The 19974-nt window shown below is 40.9% G+C and overlaps 3 protein-coding genes across 5 annotated transcripts; 1 reads left to right on the top strand and 2 right to left on the bottom strand.

Annotated features, from left to right (window-relative positions):
• Positions 1 to 1930: 1930 nt before the first annotated feature.
• Positions 1931 to 5917, bottom strand: LOC139770140 (malectin). 2 transcript variants are annotated; one of them, XM_071701890.1, is made up of 6 exons: positions 5822 to 5880; positions 5647 to 5733; positions 4537 to 5572; positions 4270 to 4452; positions 4109 to 4166; positions 1931 to 4026 (listed from the first exon to the last, which is right to left on the bottom strand). In XM_071701890.1, the coding sequence occupies exons 3-6, from the start codon at positions 4894 to 4896 to the stop codon at positions 3818 to 3820; spliced, it is 810 nt and encodes a 269-aa protein (XP_071557991.1). In that variant the 5' UTR covers positions 4897 to 5572; positions 5647 to 5733; positions 5822 to 5880; the 3' UTR covers positions 1931 to 3817. The 2 variants fall into 2 exon arrangements, with proteins under 2 accessions (XP_071557991.1, XP_071557990.1); XM_071701889.1 differs by having other exon boundaries at positions 5647 to 5917.
• Positions 5918 to 11391: 5474 nt separating this feature from the next.
• Hsc70-4 (heat shock protein cognate 4) lies at positions 11392 to 15348 on the top strand. The gene is made up of 3 exons (XM_071701864.1): positions 11392 to 11552; positions 11680 to 11905; positions 13059 to 15348. Exons 2-3 carry the CDS (start codon positions 11698 to 11700, stop codon positions 14807 to 14809), a joined length of 1959 nt encoding a protein of 652 aa, XP_071557965.1. The 5' UTR covers positions 11392 to 11552; positions 11680 to 11697; the 3' UTR covers positions 14810 to 15348.
• Positions 15349 to 15661: 313 nt separating this feature from the next.
• On the bottom strand, positions 15662 to 19969 carry LOC139770124 (E3 ubiquitin-protein ligase RNF10). Of its 2 annotated transcripts, XM_071701863.1 has the most exons (13): positions 19543 to 19969; positions 19253 to 19425; positions 18933 to 19141; positions 18345 to 18435; positions 18024 to 18211; positions 17748 to 17937; positions 17549 to 17674; positions 17277 to 17481; positions 16925 to 17176; positions 16649 to 16823; positions 16166 to 16542; positions 15982 to 16059; positions 15662 to 15842 (listed from the first exon to the last, which is right to left on the bottom strand). In XM_071701863.1, the coding sequence occupies exons 1-13, from the start codon at positions 19610 to 19612 to the stop codon at positions 15823 to 15825; spliced, it is 2154 nt and encodes a 717-aa protein (XP_071557964.1). In that variant the 5' UTR covers positions 19613 to 19969; the 3' UTR covers positions 15662 to 15822. The 2 variants fall into 2 exon arrangements, with proteins under 2 accessions (XP_071557964.1, XP_071557963.1); XM_071701862.1 differs by having other exon boundaries at positions 15662 to 16059.
• Positions 19970 to 19974: the final 5 nt, after the last annotated feature.

The following is a 19974-nucleotide window of genomic DNA, read 5'->3' as shown; positions in this document are numbered from 1 at the left end:
ACATTGCTTTAGTTAAATTAACGACATATTGAGTAGGAGCAATGACGATCTATATAGGAATAAAAATGGATAAAAAAATGACTCAAATTGAGTATAATTTGACTACGAATTTAACAGAGTGTAGGGCATTCTAAAATCCTCCACTCTAATTTCGACGGTTCTTTGACTAAATTTCAGGGTCAATTTACGATCTTTCGGGATTCCTTGTCCATAAGAACAACACACTCGTAAGTTTCGAGTAGAGGACCTTTTTCCTCTAAGGAAAAAATGTTTCAAAGGCTATGAATTGTACGAAAAATTGTCATTCCTCGTACGCAGGAAGCGGTTTCCCTTCTCAAACTATTGCTCGAAATCGAAACATTAAAATCGGCAGTCCTAGAATATAAAATATTGGGCCATTCTAGGGTTTTACAGAGAAAAGAGAATTATATATATCGTTATTAATATATCCCCGCAATAGCTATTCCAAAACAAGCAGCCTCAATTAGCAGCTTCAAGAGCGGAGAGGAGCGTCAAAACAGTTTTCATTTCCTAACGATCTCTCCACGCCCATCGAGACTTTATCTCCGATTGTCGACGCGAATGCTGTTATTCAATATCTGCCGGTGAGCCGATGCCGGCTTACCGCACTTAAGTGTACGTGCGAGAAAGCGGTTTGATCCCCGATGCATCGCGTCAGTCGCTGATACGGATAAGAGGCATTTACAAGTAAGCACTTGGCCGCGCTCTCCGGCGCTCTTCAAGGACAAGAAGGAAAGGGGAGAGAAAGGGGAGAACTTCCTCGCGGATCCCGCCTGGTCCCGCCACTCCCGTCGCCGTTCCAAACAGTTCCAAAACCACTAGTACGGCCGCATGAATTGACAGCTAATTGCCGGTGATGAGCGCACATCAAAGACTTGGACGACGCGACACGAAGACCCCGGCTCTTGGGTCTCCGACGCGCCAGGTCACGTGACGTCCCGTCCGTCTCACGCGCCGGGATGAATGAGCTCGTTCTCCATTAAGAACGCGCGATTCTTTACGTTGCGGGGACGCGCTCAATTGAATTTATTGTACATACGTGTGTATACACCGTCCCGTTTGCCGCTGCGGTTTGCGAACAATCGCGCGATCGATAGTCGACGACGCTCCTTCCGCCCTGTTACGCCCGCTCAAGATTCGACAATTTCTCCTCCTCTTCCCCCTCGACGCTACAAAATAGGACGTACTGTAGTTTATATATGCAAGATACCCAATATACGATCGGCAAAAATTTCATTAACATTAGAAATACCAGACGATTAATTTCTATTTAATACTAGAACAACCGCAATCTCGTCAAAATGACGGATTTCAAATCTCTCGTTTTAAGTTACAGAAATTATTAAGGTGCTTTTGTTGGGATTTATGTTAACTTTTATCGCGATAAAAAAATTATTTTATATGCCTATTTATTTTCCATTAACCGCTCTAACTTCAAAGTTCTGATATTTTCTTTTTTTTTTTAAACGAGTCATTTCATAAGTAATGCGGTTTTTTAGAAATATTTTTGAAATAAAACACAAAAAATTTGACATTTCAATTTTAATTCAAAATATATTTTTCATTATTATTTACAACTTCTTTCTATCTTAATCTTAAATTTTCAATTCCCTAGCGATAAAAGTCTTTCAGTTTTGAACTGAAGAATAAATCAAGCTCCCTTGTATACTGCGTTATTTATAGAATGACTCAATACATATTGCAGCAAAAGTCGTGGACAATTTCAGAAAATGCACCGTTATAAATTTGGATTAATTTTTTTTTCTTAAAAGATTACAGATTACTTTCACTTCGACATTTAGTGTTAAAGACTAATATTTAAAGCCAAGAGAAGATACACGCCGTTCTGAGCGTTATTCTGTAAAATCTACAAGCGACATCAGACCCTAAACCCAAAGAGCAGCGAGAGTACAAATAACAATGTGTAATCATTTATTTTTTTTTTACAAGGAAATGTGCGAATCGATAACGAGATAAGATTCGTGCTCGGTCGAATTATCTATTTGGCAATACAGATAAACGGTGTCGTTAAAGTCCATTCGTATTACATAATGTATGCGATACAGAATAACAGTTCGATAAATGCAACTCGAAACTTCGTTCTTGTTTCGGTACGAAAAAATAGAGGAAGACATAACGCGAAGGATTGTCTTACATAGTAACAGTTTTATTTATTCCAATGCGTGTGTGCAAAAGATTGATTATATTACGAATCGACATACTTTGTTATTTAATGGACTATAAGATTCTTTGTCTGCCTTGCAGAATATCCATTTCGATAACAGTACTAAACTCTAGAAGCCTATTTTAAAATTACATAATCCATGCCACTTCGGCGTCCAAATCTTTCGAGATCAGTTTGTGTAGCGAAAAGTGGAAACGTAACATGTACACAGGTTTGGTTGATACAAAAAATTACGAGCAAAAGTTGATCAAATTATGTTGTAATTACTAAGAACTAAGGTAATGATCGATTTCGCGACTTCGGCTCTCTCCATCTTTTGCCAACTGGCAGTAGCTGGAAGTAAAAACCTTTCGTGATATATCACGATCTATAAGACGCGACATTCAAGTTCTGAATAAATATGGAAAGCAATGACGAGAAAATCGCCGCACAAATCATCACCTTCCTGAAAGTTTTACATGTTGACTTCTGGGACAATCTGTATAATGTGTATACTTACTCAGAATTTGATCGGTTCAGCCGTTATCGAAATTCGATAATCTAATTGGGTCTCTCAACTCGTCGGCTCACGTATAAATACACGGTCTGTGACTCGCTGCGCGGACACTACCGTGTCTCTTGATCTATTAAACTTTTATATGTTTCAGATACACATTTGATATGCAGAATACAAGTGTACGTACAGGTTGTCCCAGAATCTCCAACATTAATTTTAGTAAGAAATTGTTTGATAGACTTACAATTGAATTTAATTAGAACGTAAATCAAATTAGCATTTTCAAGTAAAAAAATCGACGAAATTGAAAAGAAACTTGTAAACATTATGCCGCAATTAAATGATAACACTTGACGCATTTAATTTTTTTGGAATTTAACAGTGACGTTTTATTACCAAGAAGTTTGATTACAAAGAAATTTAAGGGTACATATTGAAAAGTTGTAATAAATAGTAATCTTTCTCCAAACTTGTCGAAATGTTCTCTAAGGATCAATTTGTCAGAAATTTATCATTAAAAGTAAGGTCGGAGATTTTTTAAGAATATTTTGTATCAGACACCTCACATTCTCACATATTTCCCATTTATTCTTGGAGCAATTATAATAGTCAGGTTTAACAATAATTCTTTTTAGTTTACGCGATCGAAAAGTCAGATTTTTACAAATATTTTAACACTATAAATAAAACAAGTTAATTCTACGTAAATGTTTAAAATTTATTTTTTAACTTTAAGAATTAGCTTGAGAATTAGTAATCTCAAAGTTATGATTTAGACCTAATTATGAGAAAGTGCCTGGTGAATAATTTTAGATATCAAGTCGTGAAAAAGTTATATCATTTTCACCGAGAAAACAAACAACGCCCCTAAAATATATCAAAAAATATGATTACGTGCAAAAAGCTGGGTTATATCCCACGTAATATCTATATTTATAAATTAATAATAAATATTCTCACACACTAAATCTGGCAACGCAAAGGAGCTTAGATAAATGGATTATTTATTTACACTATTTAGACGTCCTCTTGTAGACTGAGCGAGCCTAAATAAATTCGGGAACACTGTTACCGTTAAGTACAAGGCATTTCTATGCACGTGTGCGTGTGTTCGCTTATAATTTACATAGGCAGAACAATAATGGAATAAAAGCGCCAATGGCTACGAAAACAGGTAACATTACAGACGAGTCGTCTATCGAGTACGGGTCAGGTGTCCTAGGCCCACTCGTGTGTCTGCTACGCAAGGTAGTCTCCTCCTCTTCCTCTTGCATACCGTGATAGTCCTCCGGATCGGGCGGTATCGGTCCTAATTGCGGTACATCTGAGAAATACAGTATATGCGTGAATACTTTGACTAAATTGTGAAAAAAATTCTTCTACATTAAAGCGAAGACAATACGAACCATCTAAAACGCCTTTCACAACAGCTATTGCATTTATTTTTGGATTGTCCCTATAACCCTGTAAAATTACAAAATTAATGTAATCATATGCCATCGTATATAATACATAATGATATATGCATATATGTTTATATACTACAAAATATATTAATCAACTCTACCTTTATAAATTCTACTCTTATCTTTCCTGCAAGAATGTCTGATTCTTCATCATTGTATATCAACTTTCCGCCCTGTACCCTGAAGGGAACATATTCGTCGTGCGCAACACCTCGCCCGACTCTCTCAAAGATGTCCAAATCGGTGACCACGGTATGATCGCCATTCAGCACAACGTCGAAGACCTGGAACAGAATTGTACATGAAACATTTGACGAAGGTAACAAGTTTTCGATCAAGGATCAATCTGTCTAGTGAAGAAAAGTCACCTTCATGTTCGGCGAGTTGAAGTACACCTCGCAGAACTTGAGTATCATAACGTAATTCCCATCCTGGCTGATCGGGATGTCGTAGCCGAAGGTGTTGTGGTGATAGCGCTCGGTCTGGTACAGTATCTGGTCCACGTTGCTGATACGCCCTATGATCAGCTGCTTACCGTAATCGGAGGCCGTGCCGACCTTCCCCAGGAGAGGATCCCTGACGTAGTGTATCCCATAGCTGTCCGTGTGCGCCTCGCCGCCGGCGTTGATCGCGTATATCACCTCGAGGCAGTACGAGCCGGGGAGGAGCGCGCCGAGCAGAAGCAACAGGAGAATCGGGAGGCCATCGTTCCCCGTTGGCGACCGCATTCTCAGAGCAGTCGTGTCATTCGAGACTCTAGGATAAGATTCGAGCCGCCGTTCCCCGGCACGGCGCGCTCATAACTCGTCCCACCGCTTCCAATTGCCTTTGACGCTGCCGTTGTTGTTGTCCGGCACGCTTCGTGTCCGGGATCGCGTGGACTCGCATGGAATATATGGAATCGCGAATTCCCGGCTTTATATCGCGCGCAATCGAACCCACATGGCACGTTGGCGGTTTTAGCTGGGCGGCCGTATATACGTGGCTCGGTGGCAGGGTGGCCGGTGGCTGTCGGTGGCACTCCAATACTGGTACCGCAACGTCCGCACTTCCGCAGTGTCCGCACTCCGCGCAACATTACCCGTTAGATCGCTGACTTACCGACGTGGCGCGAGGTAGCGGTTCGCGCGATGTCGAGATCGCTCTGTCGGGGGGCGCTACCTTCTCGTATTTTCTAGAGTTCCTCTAAATTCTTTTCGCTTTAAAAACTTTAACAGGCATCCTGCAGTGACAGACGAACTTCCTCGATGTCGATAATGTCAACCTTTCTAATTTTGTTTTCCCTATATCTGTCTTTGTCTAACGAAATGACATCTGTCCTTGTTTGATTGCTCGCCATCTCTTGCAAGATTCGACAACTACTGTTGCTGCTCTTCTTGTCAGTCTGCATCCGTATTTGCAGTACTAAAATAAAATTCACATTTTTCTTTTATTGTACGCATTGAATCTTACTTCTACTTGCACGATATTATTCCTACATGTTTTCCTAAGGCTAGGAGACAAACATTATGTATGTATAAACTGCAGAATTTTTGTTTTAACCAAATATTGTCGTCAGGTGACAGCTGTATGTGCCCAAATAAGTAACATTTTTAATTTTTTGGTGTTTTTTTATATAAAATCGCGTTTGCTAGCCTAGATTTTTGTGCGTACTTTAATTCTGTAAAAGATTTTTGCAATTCTATAAAGCCAATTAAAAGATTTATGTGAAAACGATAATGTCGGTAAATCATACGGCTGCAGGATCCCTTTAACAGGCACTTTTGTACTTGTAGTAGGCCCAGTTTCACAAGTGTCGGTTAACTTTTATTTTTAGATCAACTCACTCTTCGTCTCTTTCTAAGGGGGACATTAGAAAGAGACGAAGAGTGAGTTAATCTAAGGTTAAAAGTTAACCGACACTTGTGAAACTGCAGAGCAGGGTCGATTTCACCGTCTCCGATTAACTTGATCCTCCGATTAAACTCACTCTTCATCTCTCTCTAACTTCCCCCTTATGTTTATTTTTATCAATGTAAATTAACTTTAATCTCGGTTTAATTTACTTTTTATCTCTCTTTTAGTTCTAAGAATTAGAAAGAGATAAAACGTAAGTTAAACCGAGATTAAGGTTAATTTACATTGATAAAAATAAACATAAGGGGGAAAGTTAGAGATGAAGAGTGAGTTTAATCGGAGGATCAAGTTAATCTTAAGAAGTGATTACGATAAACTTTACCGCGATATATAAGCAAAATTGTATGATTGTACCTCTTTTTCTGTACCTACAATTTGTAAACTGCGGACCACGTGGCGTTGGCATTTCCTTTTTTTCTACAAATAAAAAGAAAGAATTCAGAAAATTCTGCAAGTCGGATATGGTCTCGGAAAGCCAAACTGCACAGTCATTTAAAGTACATTCAATCGAGTTTAATATATTGTGGACATTTACTTTTTTACACATCATATATTATATAGTTCTACGAATAATAACATGACAAATATTTAGGAAAATTGGAGCAAGATGTAATTTAACTTAGAAACGATAAAAAAATAAAAATAGGAATAATAAGAACAAAGAACGACTCGTTTAATATAGTGATGGAATAAGACAATAAGATAACAGAAACTAAAAAAGCTTGTTTCTATATTTATATTACTTATGAAAAGAATTATCAGGAAACCTCGTTAAATCCGATAAGATATTTTTTGTTCTTTTGTATTTCGAGGATAGCGTATGAACTTTAAATTTTACTCTTTACTTTCGTTTTGACTTTTTATCGTGACAGATCTCATTATATCGATTCGATAAACGACAGATCCGCTGATTAACAAGTCGTAATTTCATATTCGTCTCGCGACATTCAAATGGAACTCTCAATTAAGGAAGAGGCGATAAACTCCTTTTTTTTACACTCCTGTATCGTTTTGATCGTCAAATTTGTTGCTATTTACAAACGACGGATTTATCTCGACCTGTAATTCACCGTTCGAAATAAATCCAGTCTTATTATATATGTTACTATACTTATATACTCGAGGTCTCCGTTTATTTTTAGTGATAAGGAGTCTCAATGAAAATCAAAAATACCGCACGCTCGCGTAAGATATATTTATATACTAATATATACTTCTTGCTTTTTGCGCAAAAAAATCGAAACTTGGCTTTAAATTGCGCCAAGAACTTTTGCAACTGCAATTTGTCGGGTACTTCTCACGGGACATCCTATCGCAGGAATAGATCCTCGACAAATTGCAGTTACAAATTCTTTGTGCAATTTAAGGTCAACTTTCGTTCAGCAAAAACATGAAAATATTTTTCGAAATCCAAATGACTATGAAAAACGAACAACCTTTCCGTAAAGCAAAAATAAATAAATTATTACTTCTCGTTTAATTTCAATGTTTGGGTCTCGCTTTAGTAAAATCTTAATTTAGAACTTGGTCATTGGAGGTCAACTTAATATTAAAAATGATGATATATTAAGGAAGAGACAGCAACGGAACTGTGAATTTTTATTAAGGACAACGACTTCGATCGAACAAACTTAAAATAGTCATGCAATTCACTTTCCATTTTCCGAACGATCAAGGAATTCGACTTCGGCTTTCATTGAAACGAAGGTTGAAGATTCCGGAACACCCTATATATTACTGGGAAAAAAAGGACGAGGCCGTCTAAACGTGATCAACCAGCGAGCGAAAGAAAGAGAAAGAGAGAGAACACGAGGTCGAAATGATGTTGCTTCTTTGTGCCAAAATAAACGAAAGATTTTAGTACAAAGAAAATTACAGTTACCAACATTTACGATAAAGATCTCGACGTATCGGACATGAAATCGTGTATTAGTAAGTTGAAATAATCGAGGCTGTCGGTAGATGTTTTTCATATTGATATTGTAATATTTTAAATAAGCCACAAATCTTTCGCTGATGACGAAGAATAGGAAGTTCCGATGAATCTGACAAGATGAAAAATATCGATAAAATGATGCAATAGTTTTAGGAAAGTGTTCGAAGATTGAAATGTGTAGAACGTTGGAGAAAGGCGAGACAAAAGGGAAAAGAAAACGATATCTGTAGACCTATACAAACAGATATACAAAAGAAAATATACTACAAGTACCATTTTTCAAATATATTGTCTTCTTTGTTGTGCATTGCAATAAATTATTTTTTTTTCTAAATAGATTCTACCTTTTTCAAGATTTTGTATAATACATTATTCCAAGTTTCAGGAGAACCGTTCAACTATACCTCACGAAACTCGCCAAACTCAGAAATCTTTCGTAAATGTTTAATACGATTCTTAAAATATTAATAGAAACGCTCGATGTCGCCGAGAAATTTATCCATCCAGCCCCGGGATTCTCTAACTCCTTAACGACAGTTTCGGTATCGTTGCGCAGCTTTTTTATCATATATAATACCTGCGCAACGATACCGAAACTGTCGTTAAGGAGTTAGAGAATCCCGGGGCAGGTTTCGTGCGTGAAAGCTGCTCTAGAACTTGCGTCTCGGCTTACGTTACGCGCGAAAAGCAAAAAAAGATTATCTAATCGGTTCTTCGCTCGAAAAAAATCACAAATGATTAAAATATTAACCGAAATGCTAATGTAAGACCGGCCCTTCGTTCTTCCTCTTTCAACTCTCTATATATAATGCTGAAAAAATGCTGGACTACACTCCTCTCGCCGTTTCAGGTACTATAATGCCTCCGAGGGGAGGCACGAGGGCCATTGTTGTGTCGTAGCTTCCTCGGTGACCCAAGCCGGCGACCGTTATATTGCGGTGTCCGACGCATCTGGCTCCGCTGGCTCGGGGTCTGGCCTAGCAACACACCTTGACGGCGGGAAACGCGTCGCCGATGATCGTCAAACGCAGACGCAGGCTTCCTGAAATATTTAAGTTTCCGCGGATTTCACGGTGCGTGGCAAAAAATGCGCGGAGCGCCGATACTCTCGCATCGACCGATTAAATTAAATAACAATGACTTGGCGTTATTCTCTTTCGTTATATTATATAGTTTCTCTGCTGTAGTCTCTCTTGCGCGTCGGAACGGAAAGAAAGTTAGAATAGCAAATTAATATTTTCTCATTCTTCTTGCACGTTTCGTATTTCTTTTTAATTTTTTTTTAATAGAGAGGGTCGGAGTAAAAAAACGTGACAATTCTTTATCCCTTTTTCTCCGTTCTTTTCTCTTTTTCTGTTTCTTTAGTTGATATGCTATCAACATAACGTATAGATTTATAGATATTACGTCAGAGACATATATAATGTCAGATAAATGTCAATTGAAAGCAGCTTTCCGAGATGAGTACGCACGATAGGAGTGATAATTACAAGAATTGCTCGAATTACTGCTATTACGGGATTCGTAATTGTCGAGAAACGAGATACCGTGATTGCTTCCCGTAACGATCGAGCCGAATGCAAAAGTTTCGTTTTCCCGCTTTCGTCATTGGAAAAAGAAGGACGACACGAGGCAGGACGTGTCCTTCTTGTGCTACGCTCGCTTTTTCTACACACGCGTCTCCGGCACGAATTTTACCATCTCTACCCCGCCTCGCGATAAACGTTCGGACACCTTGGGTTGCGTTCGAAAACTTCACTCGGGTGCACGCCAGGGTCTTTCTGTCCTTGTTCAACTTTTAGTAAATAACAAAGATAGAATGACGCGGTGTGCACCCGAGTATAAAGTTTTCGAACGCAGCCCTGGAGAGCGCCACGTGGCCGAGTTAAATCGCTATCGATCGCGTAAATCGCGCTTCCTCCCTTTTCTTCTTTTGCACGGATGTAAACTCGTGCGACACACGTGTCGCGTGTCATTGGAGGCGCAATTTCGCCGCGTGTGCAAACGTCAGAGCCGCTCTACCTTACAAATAAAGGAGACACATGACTCAGTGTAGAATTTTTACGGAGCTCGCCCATGCGTCTAAAATGGGCGGGCTTAAACCAACAGCGCGCTGTTGGTATCAGAAAATCTTGATATAATTTTATAATATGTTCAATCTTAAAACATTTTGTTTTTACGTGTGATGTAATTAAAATATATTTAATCGTGGTACAACGCTTTATTAAAGTGGAGCATGACAAATCCCAGATATTTATACAAACTTAATGTCTCCTTTTCACTATTGCTCTACGTTTGCCGTCGTAGCTCACAAATGCCAATTTGTCATTGTAGTTTCAACAAATATAATGACCCGTCGTACTTAACATTTTATGCTATTATCACGACTAACCGAAGCTCTCAGCTGAGACGTAATAAGTAATAGTTTTATATCATATAAAAAATATCGCTTTTCGTGCGAAAAAAAAGATGCAACTTGTACAGTGTAGACATCGATTCGTTTACGGCGATCGCGGAGGGAACCCAGCGTGAAAAATCGAAACTCTCGTACGTTCCATCGCGATCGCGCTGGAACTCTCTCTCTCGCGGTTTTTCGGAGCCACGCGAGCCTCCCGTCACGCCGCCGCGCGAAAACGCAACGAAAACTTTCCGCTCGTAACGCGACAATTACGAGCTAGCAATCACGGTCATGAGTCATCCTACGATCGAGCTCGTAATCTCGAGACTCGATCGCCGCGGGCAAAAGCCACGAGACGAGGAGGCTCCATCGATGGTCGTACGACCGAACGACGCCCGTGGCGTCGGAATGACGCGATCCGCAACGACGAAATCTCTCGTCCCCCGGGAAAAGTGGGAAAACCGAGAACGATCGATCCATCGACAGGTCACCGGGCACACGCGCGAATTCCGCGGTAACCTTGAAACGCGCGTTCCTGATTAAAATTTCCACCTTCCGGTCGCGCGAGCGCGCCGGTAGTTTCTAGAATTTACTCGCGTCCGCGAGAACGCCTCTCCCCGACGTCCCTCCCCCCGCTCTGCCCCCACCCCCCCCAGGCCCCCACGTGCGGACTTTCAGCCGGAAGTTGGAACCGCGTGGGCGAGTGACCCTTCTCTCACCCCGCATTTTCCAACCGATCGATCGATCGACGATCGCGACCGCGCGATCGTGAGCGGAACAATCCGGCGAACCTCGCGGCAGAAACTCCGGGAGACTCGCGCGAACTTCAGGGACGTCGCGCAATCGATATACGCGACGTGCGCGACGCCCACACGGCCGTTCGGTTGACCTCGGCGGTGCGGTGCGGCGACGCTTCTCGACGTTCTCGACCAATCGCGCGGCCGCCCGAACGGAAGCCGGCGGCGCGATTCGCCAGCGCGCGGCCCTGCGCAGACGGAACGTTCCAGAAGCTTCCCGCAACGAGCTTCCCGTCTATATATAGGGGAGCAGGGGCGCGGGCTCGTCACTAACGTTGCGAATCGTGACACGAGGAACTTCTTCGTTTGTTCTACACGCGAATTTTTACGAGAGTACTCCGAGCAACTTCGAACAAGGTACGATTCGTCGAGTTTTCTTCCTTTTTCTTTCGCGACGAGCGAGAAAACGAGAGACGCGCGAGCGATAATCTCGCCTATCGTATAACCTCGTCCTCAACGGAGATCGTCCACGTTTACCTTGCAGAAACCAGAGGAAAAAAAAATGGCCGCGAAAGCACCCGCAGTCGGTATCGATCTTGGCACGACCTACTCCTGCGTCGGAGTCTTCCAGCACGGCAAGGTCGAGATCATCGCCAACGACCAGGGTAACCGCACGACGCCCAGCTATGTGGCCTTCACGGAGACCGAGCGTCTCATCGGGGACGCCGCCAAGAACCAGGTCGCCATGAACCCCAACAACACCATTTTCGGTAAGTTCGCGCTTCCTTCTCACACCCGCTGTACAAATGTTCTTTTTCGTTTCGCGTTCGTTATCCGTATTAGGACCGCGGTGCTGTCGTTCGTAATTTTCGGGCCTTTTAGTTTCAATTAATTTTGTTAAACCGAATTCACGCGGGTCCGAGAATCTCGGGGGGGGCTGGGTGTTCCGTACCCACGTACCGATATCACCGAATAACCGTCGGTGCGCATCGAGTGTCGCTGCGCAAGTTTCATGTGATATTAAATACCTGCGCATGACGGTCAACGACACCGTGGGTCATGGGCGGGTGCGGGTTACGGAATACAGCCCGCGGGAACTGTGCAATCCCGGGAGAAGCGGTCGATCGTTCGACTACTCCCGCTCGGAGCTACGCGTCATCCCGTACAACAGTTTTAATTGTGTTCTGAAATTAGATTCGTGACTCGGCGAATTTCTCAAGAATCGGCGATCTTAGATCACGTCACTCGCTGATATCGGCTATATGTCGGTCTGTCTTTCTACGTGCACGCGTAGACCGCGCGCGTGCGTGCGTACGTCGAGCTTATCTCTCTTCACGCCCAAGATCGATATTTATACATAAATAAAATTTAAAATGATATCTCAAAGGTTTATCCGCGCTTACAAATTATCTGTGATGTTAAGTCTTTTAATTGTGCTATTGCTGAGGAGAGTATCAATGTGCATATCCGATAAATTAGTAGCAATTCGTAATTGGTTGAACCGAATAAGAAATATAAATAATAAAGGTCAAAATGTAACTAGGAAAATGAAAAATAAATCTAAATACATTTCCCAAATAAATAAAAAGGTACTGTAGTTTGTATCAAATGTTAACGTACATATTTAACGAAGTAAATTCATTACCGATTAAAACAAGCAAAAAATATAAATAAATTGAAATATATTTCTCAAATGAATAAATATAAATCATAATTTGCATAAAATATTAACATAAATGTTTGATAAATACTGAGATTTATTAAAATAAGCAAGAAATATAAATAAATTTAAATCATTTCTTAAATAAATAAATTTTAATATATCATTACATTGTTTATATTCTTCCTCGATTATCTTATATAAAATATTCCCTTGGAAGTGTTCAATTTACTCACTGTATTTTTTTCATTTTGATTAATTAGATGCCAAGAGGTTGATTGGACGTCGCTTCGAGGACCCGACCATCCAGGCCGACATGAAGCACTGGCCCTTCACCGTGGTAAACGACAGTAGCAAGCCAAAGATCCAAGTACAATACAAAGGAGAGACGAAGACTTTCTTCCCTGAAGAAGTGAGTTCGATGGTCTTGGTAAAAATGAAGGAGACCGCAGAGGCCTACCTAGGCAAGATTGTCACGAATGCTGTGATCACCGTCCCCGCTTACTTCAACGACTCGCAGCGTCAGGCAACCAAGGACGCTGGTACCATCTCGGGCTTGAACGTATTACGTATCATCAACGAGCCCACCGCCGCCGCGATCGCGTACGGTCTCGACAAGAAGGCCACCGGCGAGCGAAACGTCCTGATCTTCGATCTCGGTGGTGGCACGTTCGACGTGTCCATCCTGACCATCGAAGATGGTATTTTCGAGGTCAAGTCCACAGCCGGTGACACCCATCTCGGTGGTGAGGACTTCGACAACCGCATGGTCAATCACTTCGTTCAGGAGTTCAAGCGCAAGTACAAGAAGGATTTGACCTCGAACAAACGCGCCCTTCGTCGTCTGCGCACGGCCTGTGAGCGCGCGAAGCGTACCCTGTCGTCCTCCACGCAGGCCAGCATCGAGATCGACTCGTTGTACGAGGGAATCGATTTCTATACCTCCATCACCCGCGCTCGTTTCGAGGAACTCTGCGCCGATCTCTTCCGCGGTACTCTTGAACCCGTCGAGAAGTCGCTGCGCGACGCCAAGATGGACAAGGCACAGATCCACGATATCGTCTTGGTCGGTGGCTCCACGCGCATCCCCAAGATTCAGAAGCTCCTGCAGGACTTCTTCAATGGCAAGGAGCTCAACAAGTCCATCAATCCCGACGAGGCTGTGGCATACGGTGCGGCCGTACAGGCGGCTATCTTGCACGGTGACAAATCCGAGGAGGTGCAAGACTTGCTTCTGCTTGACGTCACTCCGCTCTCTCTGGGTATCGAGACTGCCGGCGGTGTCATGACCGCGCTCATCAAGAGGAACACCACCATTCCGACGAAGCAGACTCAGACCTTTACAACCTACGCCGACAATCAACCTGGCGTGTTGATTCAAGTGTACGAGGGTGAGCGTGCCATGACCAAGGACAACAATCTGCTGGGCAAATTCGAGCTCAGCGGTATTCCCCCAGCACCCCGTGGAGTTCCTCAGATCGAGGTTACCTTCGACATCGACGCGAACGGTATCCTCAACGTCTCCGCCGTGGACAAGTCCACTGGCAAGGAGAACAAGATCACCATCACCAACGACAAGGGTCGACTCAGCAAGGAGGATATTGAGAGGATGGTGAACGAGGCGGAGAGGTACCGCACCGAGGACGAGAAGCAAAAGGAGACGATCGCGGCCAAGAACGGCCTCGAATCTTACTGCTTCAACATGAAGAGCACAGTCGAGGACGAGAAGCTCAAGGACAAGATCAGCGCGACGGACAAGCAAACGATCCTGGACAAGTGCAACGATATCATCAAGTGGCTCGACGCGAACCAGCTGGCCGACAAGGAGGAATACGAGCACAAGCAGAAGGAGCTCGAGGGCATCTGCAACCCCATCGTTACGAAGCTCTACCAGGGTGCCGGCGGTATGCCTGGTGGCATGCCCGGTGGATTCCCTGGAGCTGGCGGCGCCGCTCCCGGCGGAGCCCCCAGCGGCGGCGGTGCATCTGGTCCTACCATCGAGGAGGTCGACTAAAGAGAATCGCCCCTGGCTTCGTCTCGCCACTGCCCATCATCGCGGTCACTCTCCACCACTACGCATTCCTTGCGCGAATGAAAAAAAAAAAGAAAGAAACGAATAAACGAACATAGAACTATTACTGCGGTCTTTGCTCTAATCATTCCTTACGTACGTTTCTCTTAGCGTCGTCTTTAAAAAGAGTTCCTTTATTTCGCCATTTTCTATTTTGAAGTAAATGTAATTCTTTTATTAATTTATTTTATCGTCGTACTGTACTTACGGTTTATTCTCGAGAAGATCTGTTGTTAATCTTCTATGTTCCAGACTTCGTAAATATAGAGCGATTACCAAAATTGAATGTTGCATTCTTCCTTTATCCCGATAATAAACCCATAGAATAGTACGATAATTTAATATAATTGAAACTATAATATGCATGAATGATACGAACAGTACTTAACGCGATTACTAAATGCTGATTATTTCATGTTAAACATTCATAACAATACTAAATAATGAAAAAAAAGATAAATAAAATTTAGAATTTTCTCCAATCTTGTCTGCGTCCAACTTTTTTGCTTTAATCCATGTCAATTCAGTAAGTGAATGAGAATAATTTTTTTAAATCTTATCTAATGAAATAATTTAATGTTAGAGGTAAAGGATGTGAGGATAGGAAGGATATAAATCAATAATTGCATAGATCTTGCAATTAAATAGAGAAAATGCCATGATCGAGCTGGAGTTTAGTAGCGTAATAAAGATATTTCTATGACTTTTGTAAATTTTTCCAACTTAGCAAACCACGCCGACCAAAGACGACATCATCTCTATTTAATTGTAAAATTTATATCGGTACAATTTGACTTATAATTGTATAAATAAAGTAAAATTTAATTCATGAGCACAATATGTGAGAACCTTGGCAAATAATTTTGTTTTTACTTTTTCTATGGCAAATAATTACAATTTCAGTATAGAGAAATAAAGACATTCAATACGTGTAAGCCGTACGTATCTTTAGTACGTCAAACAATGGTGGCAAGAGCTGTAAATGAAATCAAATTTTCTACGATTTACCCAATGAAATTTTATCAATTACCATTACGCATAGCGCACGTGGAATATAATAAAAATATGACATGCGATAATACATAATAATTATAAAGAATAACCAGATGTCATACCAGTTGTAAACAGCACGGTTCCTTTCCCTTTCTTTTTCTTCTTTTTCTTGCCAGATGCATTACCTTCATCTTTTGCTTCTGAAAACAACGAGAAAACAATTAGATAAGCGATAAAAAAAACCTATACTTGTGATGCTAGATAACTTATTTGATTTCAATATGCGATCAAGGCAATGCGACTTACCTTCAGAAACGTACGATTTTTTTTCGTCTTCGTTAAACGAGGTACCTGGTGCATCGGAGCACATCCTTGGTTTAACAGACGGCCAAGCATTGGTAGACTTGTTATACATCCTTGTCGACAATACTTCTTCGTCCTTGTTGGACCATGCATTCATCGTACTGGAGTGCGTCTTCGATTTCACGACCGGCCATGCATTGACGGGCTTATTAGACATCTTTGTCGGCATTGTGGATGTCTTTGCTATGTCAGCGAATGTCCGGGCCTGTTCACGCGAATAATCCGTTTCTTGTTTTGGAGCAATTTCGTCAAACGCACTCGAAGCTGGACTACTAGCGATACTCGACATAACCGATTCTGATGGTGACAATGGGTTCTCGCTGTATCAGAACATAAATAAAATGATAATTTCTGTATGTTACTGAATGCAATATGTATAAAACTTAAATAAAATATCGATAAAATAAAGATAACGATTACGCTTACTTGGACAATTGTAGCTCTGTTTGCAATTGCGGAAAATGTTGATAAGATTCGATATCTATGTTGGGCGTTGGATATATACCAATTTGTCTATTTTCTTCTTCTATTATCTTTTTCTCCATTTTTCTTTCCTCGCGTGCTCTCTGTTCTCTGTACTTCTGTCTTGAATTTAGTTGTTCTAATGATAAAAAAATCAATATGTGTCAACAATTGAATAAATAATGCCGCATGTCTATAATAATCATAAAACGACAGTAAAAAAAGATGATAAATAATTACCATGGAAAGCGCGAAGAACTTCCTCCGATACTAGTGGTGGTTTTAATTCGATTTCAGCCAGTTCGAATGGACAAGTAAGTGGTAAATGGCAAAGATATCGTAATCTTCGTCTTAATTCTTCCGTGCAGATGCCTGCTTCCTTTTCGAGAAGCTTGCCCGTTATTATATGAGGACAGTACTCTAGACTGCCATACTGCATTTCCAGCATTTTCACATTCGCCGCGTGTAGATATATATGTTGTCCATCTTCCGCTAAAAAGGTATTAATACATTATTTTTATCTCTGAAATAGCATCATATAGCACAAAAGATTTTAAATATCGAACTTTTTGCAATTTGTGAGATTCCTTACCTTGATAAAAGTAAGAAAATTTAGAAGGACTTGAAGCAGTCTGGCTATCACTGGAAACACTGTCCGTCGAAGACTGTTTTGCTAAAGACTTATCATCATCTTTGCAACACATATCGATATTTACTTCATATTTTTGCGATGTATCTTCAGCAATTTCTTTTTCCGTTATATTTTCGGTCAATGCAGCTTCTTTAGATTCTGCGATCTTAAATACATTTCATATTTTTCATTATTCTGTTATAATAAATACAATTATATACAGTTATTATTACCTTCCACAGTGTTTCTTTCCTCTTCGATAGTTCATTGAAAGCTTGCTCGATGTCAAGAGCCATGTCTGGATTCTCCTTAAGCTCAAGTTCTAATTCCGAATGTTCGCACTCTATGATATTCATAATCTGAAGACAATTTTAATCCACGTTATTACTCTTGCATCACATAATACATTGAGTTTTTTTTATGTGAACTTACATCTTTCACATTTGCGATAAGGAGTTTCGAATATACTTGATGACCAGTATTCTCCGAAACAGACAAAAACGTTGTCGGTTGAATAGCAGATTTTACAGGCGTTGCGAACAAGGAATTCTTTTCGCGACGCATCAAACGTAGATTGACCGTTTCGCCCAAATTGAGTGTGTTCCGCGTAATCTCGATCACGCTAAAAAATATACATACATAATTAAAACATTTTCATAAACATTTCACTACTCAGTACGTATTTATTACAATTTTACACGATGTTACCTTTTTAAATCACATTTCTGAAGACGTTCATGACAAATCGGACATTTGTAATTTTCTGGTTTTTCACGATAACGTAAGTAACGGAGAATACAAGGCCAGCAATAAACATGACCACAGCGAGTTATTTTGCCCGCGATTGGTGGATGTAAACAAATAGGACAAGAGAGATTTTCTGAATTATGCAATATCTGTAAATAAATTAAATCAAATTTATATATTTAATACATAATTCACTTGTGTATCATAAAATATACAAGCAAATCTTGCAAGAAACTTTATGCAATAATAAAATTGCTAATTTGTAATGGAAAAAACACTTACAATTTGTTCAATCGATTGCCAATCCACAAGAGTATCAGGGTTAGTCAAATGCAAGGAATAATCTCCGCTTGCAGTCACAACAAATTGGCAGCTACCAATATGCATAAAAATATATAAAAGTATATAATATTTCTAATACACAGTTTTAAAATTATCTTTATATTAATATACTATCCAATAACTGTTCAGACCAAGTAGTTTTAAATATTCCTTGAGTACTCAATTTGCATTGAAATGACTAAGAGATCAAGTTTCAGGATTCTACTTAAGAAATATTAAATAAAACAACGCAACGCAATGCTTTGCATAGATAAGTCCTACTAAGCAATGCTGTCGTCCAAGATAGATAATGTTTTGATTCAAATAAATAAGCTAATAGATTTATATAATATGTCTCGGACACATAGATTTTATAGACATTGAATTAACTGGCTACTCTAATGATGACTTTAAACAATAGTAAAGCAAATGTGATATTCCAAATAATATCCTAAACATTCAAGTATTCATAATACCTGCAAATCTGTATAAAATAATATGATGGATATCAGGATGTAGATAGTGACATTTATATTGTATTATTACTACCTAGCTTGCACAAATTGCTCCTTGTTGTATTTATGCCGCTGCACCGGTGGCAACACTCTATTGCTGTTGGAACTATGTCTCCCTACATCCCTGTTCTGTGCGTCTCGCAACATATATCGCTCGTAGTGAAAATTCAGCAAGTGATTGCCGTTCTTTTTGCTTCTCTGTACCAATACTGAGCCATACTCAGGTAACTTCTCCTCCACTACCTATAGATATAAAAGTTACATAATGTATATAAAAATATATACAAATGTATCAATTTCAATAAAAATAAACTCGAAAGAAGTAGAGGAGCGTAATTTATATGCAGAACCGACCTTGGGATTCTCCTCTGCACCGCCATGATATTGTCCTTTAGGTCTCTGTCTCTTAACAAGATCTTTTGCTTTCTGTACATTGTACTTTGCTGGTTGTACATTGTTAGCGAAGTTATTGGTGCCGGCAAGTTCTCTTCTGCGCAAAGTTCCCAGATGGAGCTCGTTTTTGACATCTGGAAAGGACACGCAACATTAGGGTAACCATACGCAAGTAACACACAAGGCGTACGAATGACAGCTCGTAAACTCGAACTCAGGGACTCTAGGCGAGTGACCTTGAGCGAACGCACCTTTGTTCCTTCTCGCATCAGCAGCAGTCCCCCTCGCAGGGGACAGCGTGTACTTTGACTTTGTATCCATTTGCGTATCGACTGTAGTCAGTCTGTTGACTCGTCTCGTCGCAGCTGCGGTCTCCTCCGTCTCCTCTCCTCGGAGAAATGTTATCTTTTCGCGCACCCTTCATCTTCTTCAATAAGCCATGTTTCGTCAGTGCCAAAGTAGTAAAATGTGTCTCGATGTGACAACGGTCGGCAGGCGATGCGGTGGCTGCACAGGGACCGGGCGCGAACAGCGATGAGCGAGACGCTCGTTCTCCAGGGAGAGCAGTCGGCCTCCCCTTTCGTCGCGGGCGACGGCGACGATCTCCAGGCCCTTAACCTTAATGACGGTCACGACTCCGTGGTCACGACCCAAATGGCGAACGTAACCGTCGGTTACCGTCC

Source organism: Temnothorax nylanderi, unplaced genomic scaffold, assembly GCF_030848795.1.
Source record: "Temnothorax nylanderi isolate EJ_2023f unplaced genomic scaffold, tnyl_v1.0 TNYL_tig0027_pilon, whole genome shotgun sequence".
NCBI lineage: Eukaryota > Metazoa > Arthropoda > Insecta > Hymenoptera > Formicidae > Temnothorax > Temnothorax nylanderi.
The sequence above is the reverse complement of the archived record's forward strand: the minus strand, read 5'-3'. Positions and strand labels throughout refer to the sequence as shown.